The sequence below is a fragment of the Phyllobates terribilis genome, unplaced genomic scaffold, assembly GCF_046119375.1.
Source record: "Phyllobates terribilis strain yellow unplaced genomic scaffold, ASM4611937v1 Scaffold_2__4_contigs__length_985480577, whole genome shotgun sequence".
Classification (NCBI taxonomy): domain Eukaryota; kingdom Metazoa; phylum Chordata; class Amphibia; order Anura; family Dendrobatidae; genus Phyllobates; species Phyllobates terribilis.
Genome location: NW_027362762.1, coordinates 926,550,855 through 926,576,875, shown reverse-complemented (window position 1 = coordinate 926,576,875; position 26,021 = coordinate 926,550,855). Strand labels below are relative to the sequence as shown.

General features: G+C 49.5%; 1 protein-coding gene across 1 annotated transcript in view; it reads left to right on the top strand.

Annotated features, from left to right (window-relative positions):
* LTN1 (listerin E3 ubiquitin protein ligase 1) overlaps window positions 1-26,021 on the top strand; it is a 76,483-nt gene that overhangs the window by 19,726 nt on the left and 30,736 nt on the right. Inside the window, exons 10-20 of the mRNA XM_073668295.1 lie at window positions 7,134-7,895; window positions 11,181-11,222; window positions 14,849-15,041; window positions 15,156-15,395; window positions 17,899-18,052; window positions 19,270-19,420; window positions 19,575-19,773; window positions 20,711-20,873; window positions 21,004-21,108; window positions 22,511-22,653; window positions 23,609-23,744. Of these exons, the coding sequence (XP_073524396.1) occupies window positions 7,134-7,895; window positions 11,181-11,222; window positions 14,849-15,041; window positions 15,156-15,395; window positions 17,899-18,052; window positions 19,270-19,420; window positions 19,575-19,773; window positions 20,711-20,873; window positions 21,004-21,108; window positions 22,511-22,653; window positions 23,609-23,744 (2,288 nt within the window). The remainder of the gene's footprint in view (window positions 1-7,133; window positions 7,896-11,180; window positions 11,223-14,848; window positions 15,042-15,155; window positions 15,396-17,898; window positions 18,053-19,269; window positions 19,421-19,574; window positions 19,774-20,710; window positions 20,874-21,003; window positions 21,109-22,510; window positions 22,654-23,608; window positions 23,745-26,021) is intronic.

Below are 26,021 nucleotides of genomic sequence, written 5' to 3'. Positions count from 1 at the left end.
TGCTGGGGCTAGGGTTGTGCTGGGGCTAGGGTTGTGCTGGGGCTAGGGTTGTGCTAGGGTTAGGGCTGGGGTTGGGATTTTTTTCAAAAGTAAGAAAAAAAGATGACGATATGGCGACTAGTGTTGAGAGCAAGTGCTCGCTACTTGAGTTTGCATCGGGTGCTCTGGTATGCATTTAGTATCGTGGGTATTTGAGTGACATGCTCGAGTCTCTGCCCCATATGCTTCGCGGCCAAAAAACTTTACGGGGATTGCCTGCCATGCACGAGCGATCCCCGCATGTTTTTTTTTGGGTGTCTAATAACCGTGAAACATGCGGAGCAGGGACTCGAGCATGTCACTCGAGCACACGCTGTACATGGTGCATACCTGAGTACCCGATGCAAACTCAAGTAGCGAGCACTTGCGCTCAAGAATAATGAAAACTTATTCAATATGATGACCTAATGTAAACAAATAATGTGCCGTACCTCTGGGTTCAAAATGTTCACTATACACCTTAATAAAATCTTTGAGGGGTATAGTTTCCAAAATGGGGACACTTGTGGGGGAGCTCCACTGTTTAGGCACATCACGGGCTCTCCAAACGCGACATGGTGTCCGCTAACAAATTGAATGGAAAATCGGCTCAAATTGTTAGCGGACGCCATGTTGCGTTTGGAGAGCCCCTGTGTGTCCAAACATTGGAGCTCCCCCACAAGTGACCCCATTTTGGAAACTAGACCCCCCAAGGCACCTATCTAGATGCATAGTGAGCACTTAGAACCCCCAGGTGCTTCACAAATTGATTCGTAAAAATGAAAAAGTGAAAAAAAAAACACTTTTTCATTTTTATGAATCAATTTGTGAAGCACCTGGGGTTCCAAGTGCTCACTATGAATCTAGATAGGTGCCTTGGGGGGTCTAGTTTCCAAAATGGGGTCACTTGTGGGGGAGCTCCAATGTTTGGGCACACAGGGACTCTCTAAATGCAACATGGTATCCGCTAACAAATTAAATGGAAAATCGGCTCAAATTGTTAGCGGACACCACATTGCGTTTGGAGAGCCCCTCTGTGCCCAAACTTTGGAGCTCCCCCACAAGTGACCCCATTTTGGAAACTAGACCCCCCAAGGCACCTTTCTAGATGCATAGTGAGCACTTGGAACCCCCAGGTGCTTCACAAATTGATTCGTAAAAATGAAAAAGTGAAAAAAAAAACACTTTTTCATTTTTATGAATCAATTTGTGAAGCACCTGGGGTTCCAAGTGCTCACTATGAATCTAGATAGGTGCCTTGGGGGGTCTAGTTTCCAAAATGGGGTCACTTGTGGGGGAGCTCCAATGTTTGGGCACACAGGGACTCTCCAAATGCAACATGATATCCGCTAACAAATTGTCGGCTCAAATTGTTAGCGGATATCATGTTGCATTTGGAGAGTCCCTGTGTGCCCAAACATTGGAGCTCCTCCACAAGTGACCCCATTTTGGAAACTAGACCCCCCAAGGCACCTATCTAGATGCATAGTGAGCACTTGGAACCCCTAGGTGCTTCACAAATTAATTCGTAAAAATGAAAAAGTGTTTTTTTTTTCACTTTTTCATTATTACGAATCAATTTGTGAAGCACCTGGGGGTTCCAAGTGCTCACTATGCATCTAGAAAGGTGCCTTGGGGGGTCTAGTTTCCAAAATGGGGTCACTTGTGGGGGAGCTCCAAAGTTTGGGCACAGAGGGGCTCTCCAAACGCAATGTGGCGTCCGCTAACAATTTGAGCCGATTTTCCATTCAATTTGTTAGCGGATACCATGTTGCATTTAGAGAGTCCCTGTGTGCCCAAACATTGGAGCTCTCCCACAAGTGACCCCATTTTGGAAACTAGACCCCCCAAGGCACCTATCTAGATGCATAGTGAGCAGTTGGAACCCCCAGGTGCTTCACAAATTGATTCATAAAAATGAAAAAGTGTTTTTTTTTTCACTTTTTCATTGTTACGAATCAATTTGTGAAGCACCTGGGGGTTCCAAGTGCTCACTATGCATCTAGATAGGTGCCTTGGGGGGTCTAGTTTCCAAAATGGGGTCACTTGTGGGGGAGCTCCAATGTTTGGGCACACAGGGACTCTCTAAATGCAACATGGTGTCCTCTAACAAATTTAACGGAAAATCGGCTCAAATTGTTAGCGACACCATGTTGCGTTTGGAGAGCCGCTGTGTGCCCAAACATTGGAGCTCTCCCACAAGTGACCCCATTTTGGAAACTAGACCCCCCAAGGCACCTATCTAGATGCATAGTGAGCAGTTGGAACCCCCAGGTGCTTCACAAATTGATTCATAAAAATGAAAAAGTGTTTTTTTTTTCACTTTTTCATTGTTACGAATCAATTTGTGAAGCACCTGGGGGTTCCAAGTGCTCACTATGCATCTAGATAGGTGCCTTGGGGGGTCTAGTTTCCAAAATGGGGTCATTTGTGGGGGAGCTCCAATGTTTGGGCACACAGCAGCTCTCCAAACGCAACATGGTGTCGCTAACAATTTGAGCCAATTTTGCGTTAAATTTGTTAGCGGACACCATGTTGCATTTAGAGAGCCGCTGTGTGCCCAAATATTGGAGCTCCCCCACAAGTGACCCCATTTTGGAAACTAGACCACCCAAGGCACCTATCTAGATGCATAGTGAGCACTTGGAACCCTCAGGTGCTTCACAAATTGATTCATACAAATGAAAAAGTGTTTTTTTTTTCACTTTTTCATTGTTACGAATCAATTTGTGAAGCACCTGGGGGTTCCAAGTGCTCACTATGCATCTAGATAGGTGCCTTGGGGGGTCTAGTTTCCAAAATGGGGTCACTTGTGGGGGAGCTCCAATGTTTGGGCACACAGGGACTCTCTAAATGCAACATGGTGTCCTCTAACAAATTTAACGGAAAATCGGCTCAAATTGTTAGCGACACCATGTTGCGTTTGGAGAGGCGCTGTGTGCCCAAACATTGGAGCTCCCCCACAAGTGACCCCATTTTGGAAACTAGACCCCCCAAGGCACCTATCTAGATGCATTGTGAGCACTTGGAACACTCAGGTGCTTCACAAATTGATTCATAAAAATGAAAAAGTGTTTTTTTTTTCACTTTTTCATTGTTACGAATCAATTTGTGAAGCACCTGGGGGTTCCAAGTGCTCACTATGCATCTAGATAGGTGCCTTGGGGGGTCTAGTTTCCAAAATGGGGTCACTTGTGGGGGAGCTCCAAAGTTTGGGCACAGAGGGGCTCTCCAAACGCAATGTGGCGTCCGCTAACAATTTGAGCCGATTTTCCATTCAATTTGTTAGCGGATACCATGTTGCATTTAGAGAGTCCCTGTGTGCCCAAACATTGGAGCTCTCCCACAAGTGACCCCATTTTGGAAACTAGACCCCCCAAGGCACCTATCTAGATGCATAGTGAGCAGTTGGAACCCCCAGGTGCTTCACAAATTGATTCATAAAAATGAAAAAGTGTTTTTTTTTTCACTTTTTCATTGTTACGAATCAATTTGTGAAGCACCTGGGGGTTCCAAGTGCTCACTATGCATCTAGATAGGTGCCTTGGGGGGTCTAGTTTCCAAAATGGGGTCACTTGTGGGGGAGCTCCAATGTTTGGGCACACAGGGACTCTCTAAATGCAACATGGTGTCCTCTAACAAATTTAACGGAAAATCGGCTCAAATTGTTAGCGACACCATGTTGCGTTTGGAGAGCCGCTGTGTGCCCAAACATTGGAGCTCTCCCACAAGTGACCCCATTTTGGAAACTAGACCCCCCAAGGCACCTATCTAGATGCATAGTGAGCAGTTGGAACCCCCAGGTGCTTCACAAATTGATTCATAAAAATGAAAAAGTGTTTTTTTTTTCACTTTTTCATTGTTACGAATCAATTTGTGAAGCACCTGGGGGTTCCAAGTGCTCACTATGCATCTAGATAGGTGCCTTGGGGGGTCTAGTTTCCAAAATGGGGTCATTTGTGGGGGAGCTCCAATGTTTGGGCACACAGCAGCTCTCCAAACGCAACATGGTGTCGCTAACAATTTGAGCCAATTTTGCGTTAAATTTGTTAGCGGACACCATGTTGCATTTAGAGAGCCGCTGTGTGCCCAAATATTGGAGCTCCCCCACAAGTGACCCCATTTTGGAAACTAGACCACCCAAGGCACCTATCTAGATGCATAGTGAGCACTTGGAACCCTCAGGTGCTTCACAAATTGATTCATACAAATGAAAAAGTGTTTTTTTTTTCACTTTTTCATTGTTACGAATCAATTTGTGAAGCACCTGGGGGTTCCAAGTGCTCACTATGCATCTAGATAGGTGCCTTGGGGGGTCTAGTTTCCAAAATGGGGTCACTTGTGGGGGAGCTCCAATGTTTGGGCACACAGGGACTCTCTAAATGCAACATGGTGTCCTCTAACAAATTTAACGGAAAATCGGCTCAAATTGTTAGCGACACCATGTTGCGTTTGGAGAGGCGCTGTGTGCCCAAACATTGGAGCTCCCCCACAAGTGACCCCATTTTGGAAACTAGACCCCCCAAGGCACCTATCTAGATGCATTGTGAGCACTTGGAACACTCAGGTGCTTCACAAATTGATTCATAAAAATGAAAAAGTGTTTTTTTTTTCACTTTTTCATTGTTACGAATCAATTTGTGAAGCACCTGGGGGTTCCAAGTGCTCACTATGCATCTAGATAGGTGCCTTGGGGGGTCTAGTTTCCAAAATGGGGTCACTTGTGGGGGAGCTCCAAAGTTTGGGCACACATGGGCTCTCCAAACACAACATGGCGTCCGCTAATTATTCAAGCAAATTTTACAATCAAAAAGTCAAATAGCGCTCCTTCCCTTCCGAGCCCTGCCGTGCGCCCAAACAGTATTTTTTCCCCAAATATTGGGTATCTGCGTGCCCAGGGGAAATTGCACAACAAATTTTGGGGTCCATTTTTTCTTGTTACCCCTGTGAAAATAAAAAAAATTGGGTCTAAATTAACATTTTTGTGAAAAAAGTTAAATGTTCATTTTTTTCTTCCACATTCAAAAAATTCCTGTGAAGCACCTGAAGGGTTAATAAAGTTCTTGAATGTGGTTTTGAGCACCTTGAGGGGTGCAGTTTTTAGAATGGTGTCACTTTTGGGTATTTTCTGTCATAAAGACCTCTCAAAGTGACTTCAAATGTGATGTGGTCCCTAAAAAAATGGTTTTGTAAATTTTGTTGGAAAAATGAGAAATCGCTGGTCAAATTTTAACCCTTATAGCTCCCTAACAAAAAAAAATTTTGGTTCCAAAATTGTGCTGATGTAAAGTAGACATGTGGGAAATGTTATTTATTAACTCTTTTGTGTGACATATCGCTCTGATTTCAGGGCTTAAAAATTCAAATTTTGAAAATTGCAAAATTTTCAAAATTTTCGCCAAATTTCCGTTTTTTTCACAAATAAACGCAAGTGATATCGAAGAAATTTTTCCACAATCATGAAGTACAATATGTCACGAAAAAACAATCTCAGAATCAGGGGGATCCGTTGAAGCGTTCGAGAGTAATTACCTCATAAAGTGACAGTGGTCAGAATTGTAAAAATTGGCCCGGTCATTAACGTGCAAACCACCCGCGGGGCTTAAGGGGTTAATAACCGCAGAGGGCTCTAGTATCCATGGCCCCTTCCCTGGCTATTAATATCAGCCTGCAGCTGTCTAGTTTAGCCTTTGCTGGTTAGATTTTATAGGGGGACCCCACGTAAATTTTTTTCTGGGATTCCCCTGTAATCTAGCCAGTAAAGGTTAAACAAACAGCTGTGGGCTGATATTAATAGCCAGGGAACATTATTGGCTAATGACCCCTTCCCCGACTACTAATATCAGCCCCCAGTGGTTAGCTTTCCCTATTTTCCTTATTAAAATGACACGGGATCCCACGCCACGATCCGAACGTAGCAGCACTTTGGACGCATATTATTTCCTTTGTCCAAAACGTTGCATTTTATTGAATACAGGTAAAGCCACATTTGTTTACTGAACCATGCAGCTTTACCTCATTCTATACATTCTAGTGGTCAAATTTCTGTTGCGGACACTAGCGACTACGCAAGAGAATTTGACATGCTGCGGTCCTGAAAGACGCGCTACATGTCAGGGTCCATGGGTGATCCGTAGCCTCTGATGCACGCATAGTGGACATGGGATTTCTAGAGATTCCACCCACTATACCATAACATCTGGACACTGCAGGTTCGACGCTGTAAATACCCGCAGTGGCTCCTGATCGTGGCCACGTACCCAAACACACCCGCAGCATGTCAGTTTCTGTAGCGGACATGCTAGTCTCCGCTGCAGATTTTGACCGTTTGAAGTGTCATTAAATGCGGTGGATTCACATGTACCGACAATAAAAGTGTGGCATTAGAACACAGCGTTTTGGACGCAACAAAAATGCGCTGCTTCCAAAGCGCTGCTGAGTTCTGATTGGTGGGCTACGTAGTGGCTAACTAACCAGCTGTGAGATGTTATTTAATGGCCAGGGACTATGTTTGCAAATGGCACCTTCCCAGGCTAAAAATACCAGCTCACAGCAGCCGCATAAATTACATGAATAGAAATGCTAATGAAAATTGGGTGAATGGGATTAGCTGACACCCAGCTCTTTTGTTTGGTGATGACAAGGTGTCAATCAGACCTTTTCATGACCAAAACTAATTAAAATAAAGAGTTAAATAAACACACAGACACCGAGCAAACACTTTATTTGAAATACAAACATACACATTCTTTAATCATTCAAATTAACCAATGTACTCACCCCAGTTCTGATAGTAATCCACGGGTTTAAGCTATGTCCCACCAAATAACTTTATTTAGCTCCAAAAAGCATTCATTGCTGTACAAAAACGCTTCAAAACCGCATCAAAAATGCCAAGCGTTTTTCCTGCCAAGGAGATGCAGAAACGCTCAGGAAATTTCTGCTTCAAATCATGATTGTGCGCACATACCCTAACCATGACATTGGCAAAACCATACAGCACTGTTTCAGAGTTTTTGCCTCTCATCAGCCTGGGGAAGGGTTCTGGTTGAGCTTTCTGGGATATTAAATGTTAATATGCCTGGGTGGTTACGTGTCTTATTTTTATTCCTCAGTTGATTCCACTTATCGATTCCTCATTGAAAGATCCTAAACTACAGAGCAGTCCGCTCTTCGGCCATGTGGAGGAGACCGTCCTTTCTTGGGAAAAGAAAGCGGGAGGCCAAGAGCCGGGAGAAGATGTTTCCGAGGCTTATTCCACCGTACTGTCCTCATTTTGGGAGAGTTTGGAGCTGGTCTGTGTCGCTCACGTGGACGCCACAGAAGCCGGAGAGCAGGAACTGGCCGGCGTGTCGGGTCTTCTACAAATCATGCAGAACCCAAATTGTTCTCCGAAGACCACGAAAAAGAAAAAAGCCAAAATCAGATTTACGGATGAAGAAGACAATGAGAAGGACGAGGTTAATCTGGATCCTCCTCTGCCTGTGCTTTGTCCCACAGCTCCAGCCTTCCAGGACAGAGCTGTGAGGGACTGTAGACAGAAGCGTCTGCAGGACTTGGTCTGTAAGTTGGCCGAGCTCAGCATGGTGTACATCGCTGAACAGGGATCCAACCGGCACCTGCGCTTCCTGGCCGCTCTCCTTAGTGCATTCTCCTCCGTAAGGGTATTTCTTGTGCTCCTTGAGCAAAACGGTGAAGACGACCCCAAGCTGAATCCTGGAAATCCAGCTGTGGAGTTCTTGCATCAGAAATTAACAATTTGGCTACGAGAAGGCACCCGGGAAGATGCGGACTTCCTAGTAGACATCCTCTATAGTGTTCTGAACTGCTGCCCCGAACCTTTGGAGAGAAAACGTCTATTGGACGATCTAGTACAGGTAAGAGGTGCAAACTGCAGGGTTGTTGATGCCGTACCACCATTGTTCTCTTTACCATTAGTGAGAATTTGGTGGTGACCCATTGCTCTGCCAAAGATCGCAGTATGGCGGTGCTACATTGTAACACACTGAAGGTAAGTGAGGATGCTTTGCAACCACGACATGCAAGTCCCGTGAAATCCAACAGAAGTTGTGGCGACATTAAATTGTATTATGCTGCCATATAGCATCACCGTACAGCGATCTTTGGCAGCACAACATGTGTCGCACAATTCAACGTTTTGGCCAAAGACGTTAGATGTTTATAACCATAAAAGAATGCGGAAAAAGTCAAGAAATCTGTAATTTTACTCCATTCTTTTACTTCTTTGGGGATGCAATAAAAATAGGATATGAATGAAGCAGCAGTCAGACATCTGACCCTCTACCATAATGATGTTCTACTTCTCAATGCGGGTCCCAGCAGTCAGACCCCCACCCATCTATAAGTTATCACCCAGCCTTTGCATAGATCAGGGATGTCCAACTCAATTACAGAGAGGGCCAAAATAAAAAACTTGGAACAAAGTCGTGGACCAACCTTGATCTGTATTAACAGCCCTCCACACAGTATAATGGGCCCCACATAGTCCTCCATACAGTATAATGGCCTCACATAGTCCTCCATACAGTATAATGGCCCCACATAGCCCTCCATACGGTATTATGGGCCCGACATAGCCCTCCATACGGTATTATGGGCCCGACATAGCCCTCCATACGGTATTATGGGCCCGACATAGCCCTCCATACGGTATTATGGGCCCGACATAGTCCTCCATACAGGATAATGGGCCCGACATAGTCCTCCATACAGGATAATGGGCCCGACATAGTCCTCCATACAGGATAATGGGCCCGACATAGTCCTCCATACAGGATAATGGGCCCGACATAGTCCTCCATACAGGATAATGGGCCCGACATAGTCCTCCATACAGGATAATGGGCCCGACATAGTCCTCCATGCAGTATAATGGCCCCACATAGTCCTCCATACAGTATTATGGGCCCAACATAGCCCTCCATACAGTATTATGGGCCCGACATAGTCCTCCATACTGTATAGTGGGCCCGACATAGCCCTCCACACAGTATAATGGGCCCCACATTTGTTCGCTCCTGCCCTGCCAGTTCATCCTCTCTGCCTTTCTGTCCTGGGTATTCACATTGGTGAGTTATTTGCAATGTTCTGCATATACATGTTCTGGATACTCTCTCACTACTCGATGCCTCAAATATTGTTATATATATATATATATATATATATATATATATATATATATATATATATATATATATATATATATAGTCTGTATCCAGATCCTCATTAACTTCCCAAGTGATATACCCTGTGTCCCCAATTCCAGTGTGTTAGTATGTATATAGGCCCTGTTAGCCCTGCGCTTAGGGAATACGTATCTATTTATTAAATCGTATTGTGATTTTCCCTTGGAATATTTTTTCTGCATGGTCTTTTCGTCTCCATAGCTGCAGTGCAACTATGGCCTTTTTTTCTACTTTTTGATATGCTCCGCAACTCACATGTACTTGTAACTTGTACTTTTTAATAAGATTTTTTCTACTTCTAATAAAGTTTTCTCTGTTTATGCCATGTACTCGGTGTTCTCTAGTGTTTGTATAGTCCTCCATACAGTATAATGGGCCCGACATAGTCCTCCATACAGTATAATGGGCCCGACATAGTCCTCCATACAGTATAATGGGCCCGACATAGTCCTCCATACAGTATAATGGGCCCGACATAGTCCTCCATACAGTATAATGGGCCCGACATAGTCCTCCATACAGTATAATGGGCCCGACATAGTCCTCCATACAGTATAATGGGCCCGACATAGTCCTCCATACAGTATAATGGGCCCCACCTAGTCCTCCATACAGTATAATGGGCCCCACCTAGTCCTCCATACAGTATAATGGGCCCCACCTAGTCCTCCATACAGTATAATGGGCCCCATCTAGTCCTCCATACAGTATAATGGGCCCCACCTAGTCCTCCATACAGTATAATGGGCCCCACCTAGTTCTCCATACAGTATAATGGGCCCCACCTAGTCCTCCATACAGTATAATGGGCCCCACCTAGTCCTCCATACAGTATAATGGGCCCCACCTAGTCCTCCATACAGTATAATGGGCCCCACCTAGTCCTCCATACAGTATAATGGGCCCCACCTAGTCCTCCATACAGTATAATGGGCCCCACCTAGTCCTCCATACAGTATAATGGGCCCCACATAGTCCTCCATACAGTATAATGGGCCCCACATAGTCCTCCATACAGTATAATGGGCCCCACATAGTCCTCCATACAGTATAATGGGCCCCACATAGTCCTCCATACAGTATAATGGGCCCCACATAGTCCTCCATACAGTATAATGGGCCCCACATAGTCCTCCATACAGTATAATGGGCCCCACATAGTCCTCTATACAGTATAATGGGCCCCACATAGTCCTCTATACAGTATAATGGGCCCCACATAGTCCTCTATACAGTATAATGGGCCCCACATAGTCCTCCATACAGTATAATGGGCCCCACATAGTCCTCCATACAGTATAATGGGCCCCACATAGTCCTCCATACAGTATAATGGGCCCCACATAGTCCTCCATACAGTATAATGGGCCCCACAGAGTCCTCCATACAGTATAATGGGCCCCACAGAGTCCTCCATACAGTATAATGGGCCCCACAGAGTCCTCCATACAGTATAATGGGCCCCACAGAGTCCTCCATACAGTATAATGGGCCCCACAGAGTCCTCCATACAGTATAATGGGCCCCACAGAGTCCTCCATACAGTATAATGGGCCCCACAGAGTCCTCCATACAGTATAATGGGCCCCACAGAGTCCTCCATACAGTATAATGGGCCCCACAGAGTCCTCCATACAGTATAATGGGCACCACATAGTGCTCCATACAGTATAATGGGCACCACATAGTCCTCCATGTAGTGTAATGGGCCACACATAGTCCTCCATGTAGTGTAATGGGCCACACATAGTCCTCCATACAGTATAATGACGGGGCGCTGCAGGCCAAATATAATCACCCTGCGGGCCAGAGTTTGACATGTGTGGCATATATGATAGCTTATCCTCACTGGACAGCCCGTTTTAATACAAAGTCTCCACATCACAAAGGTAAATGTATATATAATTTAGGATTAAGACTGGTTAATATCACATCCCTCATTGTTCTCTCCTACAGATGGGTTTTCAGTGGCATGTTTTCCGTTACATCATTCAGAAGGTGAGTTACTTGTGCTTTTCATTCATATTTTCTTTTGAAAAAATATATGTATGTATGTAAATATATATACCTTATATAAGCTGACTTTTTCAGCACATTTTTTATGCTGAAAAAGCCCCCCTCAGCTTATACTCCAGTATATACTTACATTCCGGCTGTTGAAGGCGGTGGGGGGTTGTGGTGGCTGAGGAGTGGTGCACAGGCAGTAGCCGGCTGCTGCAGCTACCACTTGTGCCCGCTGCTAAAGAAAATGAATATTCACTCTTCTCAACGCTGGCACTATGGGAGTGGAGAGGAGTGAATATTCATTCTCTTTTTAGCGGGCACACAGGATCGCTGAGCCGCAGCAGGAAGCCGGCAGCTGCGACTGACACTGTGGACGCTATTAAAGAAAATTAATATTCACTCCTCTCCATGCCCATAGTGCCGGCGTGGAGAGGAGTGAATATCCTCTCAGCTCATCTCAGCGTCTGAGGGCACATGGCAGTGACGTCATGTGCTGCTCAGATGCTGAGATCAGTTGCTGGCAGAACAGGACGCAGTCTGAAACAGAGGGAAGTAAAGTGAGTAGAAGTGTTTATTTTTTTCTTGTATGCAGTCATAGGGGGCCATGCATGCCAGGATTGGGGATGAGGGGTCCATGCATACCAGGACACAGGGGTCCATGCATACCAGGACACAGGGGTCCATGCATACCAGGACACAGGGGTCCATGCATACCAGGACACAGGGGTCCATGCATACCAGGACACAGGGGTCCATGCATACCAGGACACAGGGGTCCATGCATACCAGGACTGGGGATGAGGGGTCCATGCATACCAGGACACAGGGGTCCATGCATACCAGGACACACAGGGGTCCATGCATACCAGGACACACAGGGGTCCATGCATACCAGGACACACAGGGGTCCATGCATACCAGGACACACAGGGGTCCATGCATACCAGGACACACGGGGGTCCATGCATACCAGGACACACGGGGGTCCATGCATACCAGGACACACGGGGGTCCATGCATACCAGGACACACGGGGGTCCATGCATACCAGGACACACGGGGGTCCATGCATACCAGGACACACGGGGGTCCATGCATACCAGGACACACGGGGGTCCATGCATACCAGGACACACGGGGGTCCATGCATACCAGGACACACGGGGGTCCATGCATACCAGGACACACGGGGGTCCATGCATACCAGGACACACGGGGGTCCATGCATACCAGGACACACGGGGGTCCATGCATACCAGGACACACGGGGGTCCATGCATACCAGGACACACGGGGGTCCATGCATACCAGGACACACGGGGGTCCATGCATACCAGGACACACGGGGGTCCATGCATACCAGGACACACGGGGGTCCATGCATACCAGGACACACGGGGGTCCATGCATACCAGGACACACGGGGGTCCATGCATACCAGGACACACGGGGGTCCATGCATACCAGGACACACGGGGGTCCATGCATACCAGGACACACGGGGGTCCATGCATACCAGGACACACGGGGGTCCATGCATACCAGGACACACGGGGGTCCATGCATACCAGGACACACGGGAGTCCATGCATACCAGGACACACGGGGGTCCATGCATACCAGGACACACGGGGGTCCATGCATACCAGGACACACGGGGGTCCATGCATACCAGGACACACGGGGGTCCATGCATACCAGGACACACGGGGGTCCATGCATACCAGGACACACGGGGGTCCATGCATACCAGGACACACGGGGGTCCATGCATACCAGGACACACGGGGGTCCATGCATACCAGGACACACGGGGGTCCATGCATACCAGGACACACGGGGGTCCATGCATACCAGGACACACGGGGGTCCATGCATACCAGGACACACGGGGGTCCATGCATACCAGGACACACGGGGGTCCATGCATACCAGGACACACGGGGGTCCATGCATACCAGGACACACGGGGGTCCATGCATACCAGGACACACGGGGGTCCATGCATACCAGGACACACGGGGGTCCATGCATACCAGGACACACGGGGGTCCATGCATACCAGGACACACGGGGGTCCATGCATACCAGGACACACGGGGGTCCATGCATACCAGGACACACGGGGGTCCATGCATACCAGGACACACGGGGGTCCATGCATACCAGGACACACGGGGGTCCATGCATACCAGGACACACGGGGGTCCATGCATACCAGGACACACGGGGGTCCATGCATACCAGGACACACGGGGGTCCATGCATACCAGGACACACGGGGGTCCATGCATACCAGGACACACGGGGGTCCATGCATACCAGGACACACGGGGGTCCATGCATACCAGGACACACGGGGGTCCATGCATACCAGGACACACGGGGGTCCATGCATACCAGGACACACGGGGGTCCATGCATTCCAGGACACACGGGGGTCCATGCATTCCAGGACACACGGGGGTCCATGCATACCAGGACACACGGGGGTCCATGCATACCAGGACACACGGGGGTCCATGCATTCCAGGACACACGGGGGTCCATGCATACCAGGACACACGGGGGTCCATGCATTCCAGGACACACGGGGGTCCATGCATTCCAGGACACACGGGGGTCCATGCATTCCAGGACACACGGGGGTCCATGCATACCAGGACACACGGGGGTCCATGCATTCCAGGACACACGGGGGTCCATGCATACCAGGACACACGGGGGTCCATGCATACCAGGACACACGGGGGTCCATGCATTCCAGGACACACGGGGGTCCATGCATTCCAGGACACACGGGGGTCCATGCATTCCAGGATTGGGGATGAGGGGGTCCATGCATTCCAGGATGGGGAAATTTACCAGTAGCTGCGGCATTTCCCAACCTCAGCTTATATCCCAGTTTTTTTGTGTTAAAATTAGATGCCTTGGCTTATATTTGGGTCGGCTTATACTCGAGTATATACGGTGTGTGTGTATGTATATGTATGTATGTATATAATCACAGGGCAGCCTCCCCTCCCCTATCACAGGTAGTACCAGGTACTTAGAAATCAAAGTAACATACTGTATGTGAGGGGAAAATCAACAAAAAAACAGTGTTAACCTCTGCAAACATGGGAAGAGATAGTAAACTCTTCACCAATGGGGATTTCTCGGTCCCAATTCATTTGCCCCCTTTTAGGCGCATTGAGGTTAGCCATGGCTTTTTGGATATGGAGTTGTATATGGCACAAAATAATCATCCATCTGCCAAGTTTTTCATGTATTCTGCACATCTGGCAGTGGGGCATGGATTTTTATTTTTGGGGTGGTCTCAAAGCTGGAGTCCTTCATTAATGGATGACTGTTTTAATACAAGACCCCCAGCAAACAGCTAATTTTGCTACTTGATCATTTCGCCTGGTGTTCGATTACATAAAAAGCAAGCGATCGGCCTCTTCATTTCTGATCGGCTCTGTCCCTTTAGCCTGAGATTTAGTAGCTCTGTTTCTATGTTCACTGTCTGATAAGAGCTGGAGACGCTGCCCCATCCGTCCAGCATTCGGTCAGCCGGTCAGGTTTCTGCTTTTTAACAGGAATGTCACGTTGTCGCCGGTCTTCTTTTCTTCTTTCAGGCTTGTTCAGATTCTGCCAAGCACTCGTTGATCTGTGACTGGCTGAAAGGCGATATTCTAGGTGACAAACTGATCTCTCTGGCAAGTGATCTGTGCAGCACGGGGTTAATAGATCGGACGAGGCAACAAGAGCCGGACTGCAGCGATAAATGGGCTCTGCTCAGTCTGGTGCTCTCCGAGAACGTCAAGAATGGTGAGTGGAACCTTCGCTTCTTCTTCTCAGCCTCGCTATTATATATGGTATGTGACAGCCGGGCTGCCATTCCCTCGTATATATTTTAATAATAATTGTGTTTTTACTCTTCAGAGTCTTTGATTGCAGAAGTTTACGTAGAGAAGATAATCGATAAGCTGCACTGGGCGCTGGCACGAGCCAAAGACCTCTCTGAGGCCGGCGACGTCGAGCACTCCGTGTCCTTCATCTGCGACGTGGCTTCCAACTTCTTCAGCTCTGTAAAAGACTGCCTGCAGATGCCGTCAGCCGAGGACCTGCTTCTCGCCATTTTCCAGCTTTGTGCCCAACCCTCCGACACCACCTATTTATCAGGTAGCCCCCACTACGGCCATCATTGAGGAGTGGCACTTCTAGTCCCAAAAAAAAAAAAGACCCAGTAATAACTCCCTGCAAACGCTTCCTTGGTTCCCTCCGTTTTTGTTTACCAGGTTCCCATGATGGCACATCATGACCCCACACATGACCACCGCAGCCCATCACTATACTTCTAAGGGCAGTGAATGGCTGCAGCGGTCATCTGGACATCACTGGTAAACGGAGACCAGCAGGAAAGTGTAATCATTGGAGAATGGATAGCATCACTCCTTTAGGAGTTTTCTGCTATTAAAGTAATAGGTTTAACAAATTCAAAATTGACTTTTGGAGTTAAACGCTAATCCAGGGGTCTCAAACACCCGGCCCGCGGGCCGCATACGGCCCCTCCGGCTGCTTCTTGCAGCCCGCAGGCACAGACCCCGTAACGATCGCGGCTCTCCAGCCGCCGCCGACATCAGCGCTGTAATGCAGTGTATTTCCACGCAGAGACCGGCTCTCTGCACAGCAATACCAGTGTCAGCCACCGGCCTATCAGAGGCCAGCAACTGACGTCTCCGTCCCAGCGCAGCGGCGTATGTAGAGCCGGTCTCTGCGCGGAAATACATTGAATTACATGTCGTCGGCTGCTGGAGAGAGCCACGATCGTTACAGGGTCTGTGCCTGCGGGCCACAGGTGCAGAAAGGACGCCGAGAGAACGGAGGACAGGTGAGAATCTTTTTTTTTTTTTTTTTTTTTTACCCTGTCATGTGAAATACAGCACAGGGGACCTGTGCTCAGTATGGGGAGGACGGACCCTGAGCGCTGTATGGGGGGACGGGGACCCTGAACGCAGCATGGGGGGGACCCTGAGCGCAGTATGGGGGGGGGCGGGGACCCTGTGCGCAGTATGGGGGGGCGGGGACCCTGTGCGCAGTATGGGGGGGGGGCGGGGACCCTGTGCGCAGTATGGGGGGGGACGGGGACCCTGTGCGCAGTATGGGGGGGGACGGGGACCCTGTGCGCAGTATGGGGGGGGACGGGGACCCTGTGCGCAGTATGGGGGGGGACGGGGACCCTGTGCGCAGTATGGGGGGGGACGGGGACCCTGTGCGCAGTATGGGGGGGGGACGGGGACCCTGTGCGCAGTATGGGGGGACGGGGACCCTGTGCGCAGTATGGGGGGACGGGGACCCTGTGCGCAGTATGGGGGGACGGGGACCCTGTGCGCAGTATGGGGGGACGGGGACCCTGAGCGCAGTATGGGGGGGGGGGGGGGACTTGAACCCTGAGCGCAGTATGGGGGGGGGGGCGGCCCTGTGCGCAGTATGGGGGACGACGACCTGGATGGGGGTCATGTCTGCAACATGGGGACCTGGATGGGGGACATGTCTGCAACTTAAGGACCTGGATGGGGGACCATGTCTGCAATATGAAAACCATGTCTACAATATGGGTGACCTGGATGGGAGACCATGTCTGCTGGATGGGGGACTTGGATGGGAGACCATGTCTGCAATATGGTGGACCTGGATGGGAGACCATGTCTGCAATATGGGGGACCTGGAGGGGAAACCATGTCTGCAATATGGGGGACCTGGAGGGGAGACCATGTCTGCAATATGGGGGACCTGGATGGGAGACCATGTCTGCAATATGGAGACCATGTCTGCAATATGGGGGACCTGGATGGGAGACCATGTCTGCAATATGGAGACCATGTCTGCAATATGGGGGACCTGGAGGGGAGACCATGTCTGCAATATGGAGACCATGTCTGCAATATGGGGGACCTGGAGGGGAGACCATGTCTGCAATATGGGGGACCTGGATGGGAGACCATGTCTGCAAGATGAGGACTAGTTCAAAAGGTGTATAGAAAATAAAATGGTATCACTAAAAATGTCACTTTGTCATGCAAATAATGCGGCCCCCCAAATTAAATGTTTTTCCTTGTGCGGCCCATATGCCCAGCTGAGTTTGAGACCCCTGCGCTAAGCCAAACTCTCTTTATAAATCGAAGTGCTTGTGAAAAACAACTTTGCAATTTACCTCTTATTTAAAATCGTCTCCATTGTGAACAACAAAGGGATTGTCTATTTATCAGGAGATAGCTCATTCTTCTCCCCAGGATTCGAACACCCAACTTGTATCATTGGAGTCAGGATTGAAAGCTTGTTCATGGCTTGTTGTCTAGGTTACTAGCCAACTCTGTAGAGTATCAGTGGTGGCCAGTCTCTTAGGCATGGAGGCATGTTGTACGGCTTGCAAGAGCTGCTCTGAGGCTTCTTTCTCCTGGTCATCGTCAGTGATCACTGCACTTCTCCAATGATTGACCTCCGCTCCATTCACACAGGGCTCTTCAGAGCACCGTTTCTCGGGATGCGTGCGGGGTCCCAGCAGTCTGACCCCCGGCGTTCGGGAAGTTATGGAGAGGGAATATCTCCCACACTTGAGAATACAGCAGCTGAGAGGTAACCTCTGATATGTGCGTTCATGGTGCACATTTCCTTTTCCCATTAGAAGCGTTACTGCTGAAGCTGAAGCACACATGGACGTCAGGACTGAATTCCCTGGTCCACCAATTCCACAATGTCCCCCAGGGAAGCACGTTCTTGAATCGCTCTGCCCAGTGGGTAAAGGATCAGCTCGAGGCGTCACATCTGACTGTTCGGAGGTAAGGGCTGTTACTGGGATTTACATTGAAGCAAATTTAACAAAGAGGGAAAAAAAAGGACTAAACGCTGAAGAAATGAAAAGTTCTACGACGTTCTAATAAACTTTGTTTAATGTCCTCGCTATTTTCAAGATCTGCGCTTCTTTGCAGAAATGATACAAGCAGCGCTGCTCGCAGCTGAGTCGTGAATACACTTTTATCAGTCTTTTTTTTTATTTTATTTTATGCTTGAGCAGATGCTAAAACCGTTCTGGTAGTTTGTTACAATGTATCAGTCTGAAGTCTCGGCTGTTTTGCTCACAGACTATTGCTGTACCAGCGAATCCTCAGCTTAGAGCCGGGCTTGGTGTGTACAGGATTGATCAGGGTCGCTGCAGAGCTGTTGTCATTCTTTGAAAACAATCTGTCTTGAAAAAGGTTTTCTGGCATCAAAAAAGGTTCAAAACGTTGGTACCAGGTGTGATTGCGCCAATGCCAGCACTTAAAATAGTACTGTTCCGATGCTGTTTGGCTTTCCGCCGGTCTCTACTTCCTGCTGCTGCCATGACATGCTGAGATGGGGACATGAATGCTGCAGCCAATCGCCAAAGGAGTCTGCACCGCTGTGGACAGTCATCGGAAGTAGAGACTAGCGGAGGATCGGTGAGGTCTTGCTTCATTCACTTTTCCACATACAAGCAATTATGATGTAAATGTTATTAGCGCTGAGTTTCCACGACTGCTCCCAGTGTCTGTTATTGTCTGCAGTGCTGACGTCACGTTGACAGCGCTGCAGCCAATCGATAAACTATAAACAGCACGAGCCACTCAAGAGTTGCCGAGCTTAGTGATTGACTGCAGTGCTGTGAAAGTAACATCATCGCTGCCGACAATAATAGACACCAGGAGCAACTGCTGAGACTCTCCGCTGAATCCAGGTGGGTGAGTAAAGTGCTTTTTTTTGTAAAGTAATCTGCGCCTGTGGACAAGGATTAGCTGAAAGTGGAAAAACATAAGGATTACTTGAACTTGACAGGACAATTGTACTAATAAGACTAGTGGCTGAATAGCTCATAGAACGAGTCAGCGCTGGGAAATTCTGATTTGTAGCAACATGCAAATTACCCTGGAAGTGCATTGGGGGTGTGTTGATATCTTGACACACCCCCAATGCAATTTTAGGCTAATTTACATTCCCCTGCTTGTCACTTATAAATAAATACACTCTATGATTTCAGCCTACAGTCACTTATCGTCGCTGTCGATAACTTGCACGACAAGATTCTGCAGTCTGGTCCATCCGCCTCTCATATACTGGCCGAGCACGTGTCCAGAATGATGCCAGGTGACGACAGGTGGCAGAAGATGCGCCAGAGCCTCCCGGGACAGGTCAGTCCGTACTAATATCACACCATGGTTGTAGAGAGACCGTTGGCCCCCCTCCGGGACCTGGGTGTCACTGCTACCTCCGCACCCTCCATAGTTCTCCCCCTGCTCGGTGTCAGGGCGGTGATATTATTGTGAAGGCTCTGCTCTGTTACAGTGGTCAAGCAAACCTCTCTTGGACGGCCGACTAAGCATGAACTCGGAAACATCTGAGACGGATCATAAATCATTCCCTAAATCTTGGCTTCCTCACCACCTCTGCGCGGCCGCCCTGCTCAGCAAGATGGCTTTCCGAGCGCTGGAGAATGACGCGTTATCGAAAGACGAGGACACCGAGAGGACGATGAATGTCGCCGGTAAGAGGCAATAACCAGCTCTTATTCCATCCCTTCGTTTTCTTTCGACACTCTTACTTTTTTTCTTATGTTTGGAGTTCCCTTTTTTGTCGATGCCAAAATCTTCATCCCGAATGTAGGCCAGGAATGACTTATGTTTAGAAGAAAGCCAATTAAAGTCCATTAATGGTCCAGCTGGAACGCTCCGGGAACATTGTGGATTGTTTCGCCCACACATCAGACTTTTTTCCAGCCGTCTCAATGTAATGTACGGGAGAAGCGCAGATCTGTACTGAGGTCGCCCGGTCAATCAGCATTTTTTTTTTCCCTTCCACTCCCAGTTTCCGGAACACTTCATTTATCTTGCACGTCGCCTGGTGATAGACCGAGGAGATACGGCTAAGCGTTAAGCCTTTCCTTGCTGACATTCCTCCGCTAAAAGACAACTTATCTCATTCAGGGGTGAAATATGGGGTGGAAACTGACAAAAAAATACTTGTGAAGTATTTTGAAAATATAGAAATAGCTTGGACATTGGGGGCGCCTTGCCGACAGTGACCACTGCGGGATGTTGGAGCTGAGACCAGGAGTTTAATTATAAATAAAATTCTTCTTATTATTAGTATCCCTTTATGATGGGAGGGGGAGGGTCATACTTCAGGGCTCCTGAAAATAGTGATGCCGCAGTGCTGATTCAGCATTGCATCCCCTTCTCTGTTTTCTCCCAGCTGGGGTAGGGGGTACGCTGCACAGGGCCTTTCCTGACATTTCCTGGCTGTTGAGCTTGAGAGAGAATGATGTCCTGCAGCCCCGTTATTTTCAGGATGGAAAGAGACAGACGCAGCAGCTTCAACAAGTGGAATGAGGGTCAGGGGAAACTTGCTTTGGAGACGGATGCGGGTCTCTCATTGCTTATGTGACGTATTCCCATTATTCCTGTGATTTCCCGTGTGTTCAGTTGCAGAGATGCTGTACAGCTTGCAGTGGTGCGAGGAGCTGCAGCGACCGCCAGCCATCATCAGCGAGTGCCGCACTGTGCTGAACGCAATGGACATAACCCACGAAAGAGTGAAGGAGCTCGCTGCCCGTCATTCTGCTCTGCTGGATCTGCTCTACGCCAGGTGACTCACTGGGGGGAAACGTCTCTGATCTTCCTACAGTAAATCACCGACAGCTGCCAGATCTTTATTCCAGATCCTGATCCTTTTTATACCCCGTAAATTATTATCACCGATTTCCTCTCACCGACAGGTCATTAGCAAGTGGAGCAATCTGGTCCTTGACTCTGCATAAGTTTATCCATGTCAGCAATCCGGGGCGCGATGATCTGAAGCGGCTGACGGCGAGCACACAGAGGTGGGTGGTCTTTTCCTATTGCAAACCGGGGTGTGGGGTGGTTTCGCTGTAATTAGGTCACCGCTCATCCAACATCCTATAAAATAAAGGACTTTTGGGGTTTTCTCGACTCCCTAATTTTTGCCTTTTGCCTGAAGCTGGCCCCTCCAACGCTGCAAAGACAAAGCAGCACCGGCTTGGACAGTTTGGACCTGCAGTGCCGTGATGCCGCACCACTCCACCGGCAAGCAGGAAGTGGTGCGGAAGTTCTGAGTTCTTTTAGAATCTGAAGTTTGTAGTGTCTTAGTTCACTCACATCCAGACCCTCTTCATCATCATCTCGGATCCTATTGGTTCTGAGGTTTTTTTTTTCCCCCTGAAAATATATGTTCGCGGTGCTAAGAAAGCTTCTCACCTACATTCTAAAAGTGTCCATATGCCATATGGTTCTGATTTTTGTTCCATATCCTCCATGTCCGGATGCCCAAAAAAAATGTCTGGCTGTAAACATAACAAGGAAGGTATAGAGTAGCGTGGTAACCCGGCTCCTCCATCCTGCAGTCAGACGTGTACTGCTGTCGGATGCCACCGCTTCATCACAGCCTGTGTAACATGTATACGCCGGGAGATTTTCCCAGCTCGCATGTTAAGCAGACGCTGTAAATCGTGGTGTGAACGTAGCCTACGATTAATGTTGCCAGCTCAAGAACACGACCATTTCACGGTACTAAGCAGAGCTTTAATATGGCAGCTGTAGACTTAAAGGCTTTGTACCAAGTTATCTGATATTCTAAGGCTCACTCGCTGTGTGTGGGACCACCACTGATCCCAAGAAGAGCCCCCCTGTAAGAATAATGCAGAGGTCGAGCACCTCCACTTCATTCATTCTCTATGCGATTGCTGGATCCGATTACAGCGCTCTGCTATTTCTGGGCGTCCTATAGACAATGAATGGAGCCGAAATGCACAATCTAGACCTCTGCTCCATTCAGACAAGGGCATTACAGAGCCCTGTTCTTGGGATCATTGGGGGTCCCAGCAGTCAGACCCCTAGATATCAATAAGTTATAGAGGATAACTTCCAGACTTACAAATCCTGTTGTTCCTCAATGTCTCCGGATGCCATGTGCGTGACGTTGCATCTCTTAGAGAATATCTTTAATACTGCACTGTACAGAGGCACCATATGGCGGCACATATTACACCACCACAGGATACGCTGTGCTCACGGCAGTAACACAGTCCTGATGCTTTACTGGAGATGGTGGCCAGGTGGTCAGATCCCTTTTTTCTGTGGATCATTGGGGGTCTCGGAGGTGAATCCCTCCCCAGTGATCTTATTATGAATGGTCTGATATGTCATTTCTCCCATTGATTGCACAGCTATTTGTTGGCAGTAAAGATGTTTTCTGTCCCTGTGTAGTTACTATCCAGTGACCCCGGGCAGCCTGCACACCGTCCAGTGCCTGTCCCCATTCTTACACACCGATGAGAAGGAGTCTCTGATCATCCAGTTTGTCTCCCGCCTTATGTCCTGCGCCGTGACGGATGTGTCCTGTATAGACGGTCAGTAAGCCCCCCATAGCCATGCTTAGTAATGATGACTATCGGTTACAAAGTTATGTGGGAGGGTGGCGAGACCATGGCATCAATGTGCATTTCTGCTCAGAGACCCATTCTGTCTGTGCTCTACCATTCTATAAGTCCAAAGATCAACTTTGCAGCTCTCTTAAGAATGGAGGGATTCTTAATTGTATAGTTTACGTCGTGTTGCCTAAGTTACCGGCCAGCGCTGGAGGTCTCCTAGGCAAGGAGTGTAGAGCTCCAAAGATTATTTTTCCATAGAGCTCGTAAAGCACCACTCTTAAGCTGGCCGTATCGATTTAGCGCCCCTCCGACGCTCCAAAGACAAAGCTGCCCTGGCTTGGACAGTTTGGACCTGCAAGGTTGTGATGCCGCACCACTCCACCGGCAAGCAGGAAGTGGGAAGGCAGAGGAGTGGTGCAACCCTGAAGATCAATGTTGAGAACAACCATATAAATAAAGATCAGCCAAGTCATCTAATATCTCAGGGGGTCGCCCAACTCTCCTGATCTTTTTACTCTTCATCCAGTTAAGCCTCTGCCATATCAGTCCGGCAGAAACTCACTATGCCATGTACACTCAGCCAAGACCACCTTGTAAATAAAGCTGCGGGACGCATTCACGACCATCCACACAACTGTGGAACCCCACACAAATGTATCACTTATCCAGGAGGAGGGTGATAATTTATGTGGACCACCATTCCCCTTTGAGTTGCTAATCTAGACTTAAGATATTGAACTGTGTCGCATAAATAGAGAATCACACAAACTGTGCCAGGGAGGGCGTTTAGGAGGTGCGATGTGACCAGCAGAGGGGTGCAGAAGCAAACTTCAGTGTTTCTCTATACGTGACGGTAGCATGAGGCGCTCCTTCCCTTTCAGTTCGCGTCTTCCTCGCTGTAGCCATACACTTACATCATCATCTTTTCCTGTAGGAGGATTTGGTTTTTTAGCCATTATCAATTCATGTCTGGAGACCGAGTCTGCTCCTTCTCCCGAAGTCTTTCCTGGAATCCTGAAGATAATTCTGACATGGAAGAACAGTCGTGAGGACGTCTTCCTGTTCAGCAGGTGAGGCCACGCCATAGCCATGTCATGTCCTCCACATTGTGCTTGGTGATGTACGGCTGCATGCAGTTGCTCTGCCATGAAGCTCCTGGCAGGGGCGCAGTGCTTGTGCTCATGTTATACTTATACCACAGGAGATCTGGACTCGGCAGTTATGGGGTCAGCAGAGCGGTGGGGACTTTTCTACCCTCTGCTCCTCAGCACTCGGCCCCCCGCTCTGTAACATTACGGGGTCTCCACTTCATGGCTGAGTTGCTGCGGCTCCTTCCACTTCTCAGTAATATCATTCACAGATGATGGAGAAGATTCAGGAGGAAGAAATGTCATGATTGGACTTGTTACACCGGTGCCTCCTATTACAGGACCGCGCTGGTATCAGTGATCTCTGCACCACCGGCCGATCTGTCACTTTAGTAATAGCAGACGGCAGGAGAGGGGCTGGAGGTTATACGCTGGGGGTGATGGGGCCGGAGGTTACACACTAGGGGGCGAGGGGCTGGAGGTTATACACTGTGGGCGAGAGGCTTGATGTTATACACTGGGGGTCAAGGGGCCAGAGGTTATACAACCAAAGGCAAGGTGCCGGAGGTAATATGCTGGGGGGGCGAGGGGCCGGAGGTTATACACTGGGGGGCGAGGGGCCGGAGGTTATACGCGGGGGGTGATGGGGCCGGAGGATATACACTGGGGGGCGAGGGGCCGGAGGTTATACACTGGGGGTGATGGGGCTGGAGGATATACACTGGGGGCCGAGAGGCTGGAGGTTATACGCTGGGGGTGATGGGGCTGGAGGATATACACTGGGGGGCGAGGGGCTGGAGGTTATACGCGGGGGGTGATGGGGCCGGAGGATATACACTGGGGGTGATGGGGCCGGAGGATATACACTGGGGGGCGAGGGGCCGGAGGTTATACACTGGGGGGCGAGGGGCCGGAGGTTATACACTGGGGGTGATGGGGCTGGAGGATATACACTGGGGGGCGAGAGGCTGGAGGTTATACGCTGGGGGTGATGGGGCTGGAGGATATACACTGGGGGGCGAGGGGCTGGAGGTTATACGCTGGGGGTGATGGGACCGGAGGTTACACACTAGGGGGCGAGGGGCTGGAGGTTATACGCGGGGGGTGATGGGGGCCGGAGGATATACACTGGGGGGCGAGGGGCTGGAGGTTATACGCTGGGGGTGATGGGGCCGGAGGTTACACACTAGGGGTTCGAGGGGCTGGAGGTTATACACTGTGGGCGAGAGGCTTGATGTTATACACTGGGGGTCGAGGGGCCAGAGGTTATACAACCAAAGGCAAGGTGCCGGAGGTAATATGCTGGGGGGGCGAGGGGCCGGAGGATATACACTGGGGGGCGAGGGGCTGGAGGTTATACGCTGGGGGTGATGGGGCCGGAGGTTACACACTAGGGGGCGAGGGGCTGGAGGTTATACGCGGGGGGTGATGGGGGCCGGAGAATATACACTAGGGGTTCGAGGGGCTGGAGGTTATACACTGTGGGCGAGAGGCTTGATGTTATACACTGGGGGTCGAGGGGCCAGAGGTTATACACTGTGGGCGAGAGGCTTGATGTTATACACTGGGGGTCGAGGGGCCAGAGGTTATACAACCAAAGGCAAGGTGCCGGAGGTAATATGCTGGGGGGGCAAGGGGCCGGAGGATATACACTGGGGGGTGAGGGGCTGGAGGTTATGCGCTGGGGGTGATGGGGCCGGAGGTTACACACTAGGGGGCGAGGGGCTGGAGGTTATACGCGGGGGGTGATGGGGGCCGGAGGATATACACTGGGGGGCGAGGGGCTGGAGGTTATACGCTGGGGGTGATGGGGCCGGAGGTTACACACTAGGGGGCGAGGGGCTGGAGGTTATACGCGGGGGGTGATGGGGGCCGGGGGATATACACTGGGGGGTGAGGGGCTGGAGGTTATACGCTGGGGGTGATGGGGCCGGAGGTTACACACTAGGGGGCGAGGGGCTGGAGGTTATACACTGTGGGCGAGAGGCTTGATGTTATACACTGGGGGTCGAGGGGCTGGAGGTTATACACTGTGGGCGAGAGGCTTGATGTTATACACTGGGGGTCGAGGGGCCAGAGGTTATACAACCAAAGGCAAGGTGCTGGAGGTAATATGCTGGGGGGGCGAGGGGCCGGAGGTTATACGCTGGGGGTGATGGGGCCGGAGGTTATACGCGGGGGGTGATGGGGCCGGAGGTTATACGCGGGGGGTGATGGGGTCTGATGTTATACACTGTGGGCAAGGGGCCTGATGTTATA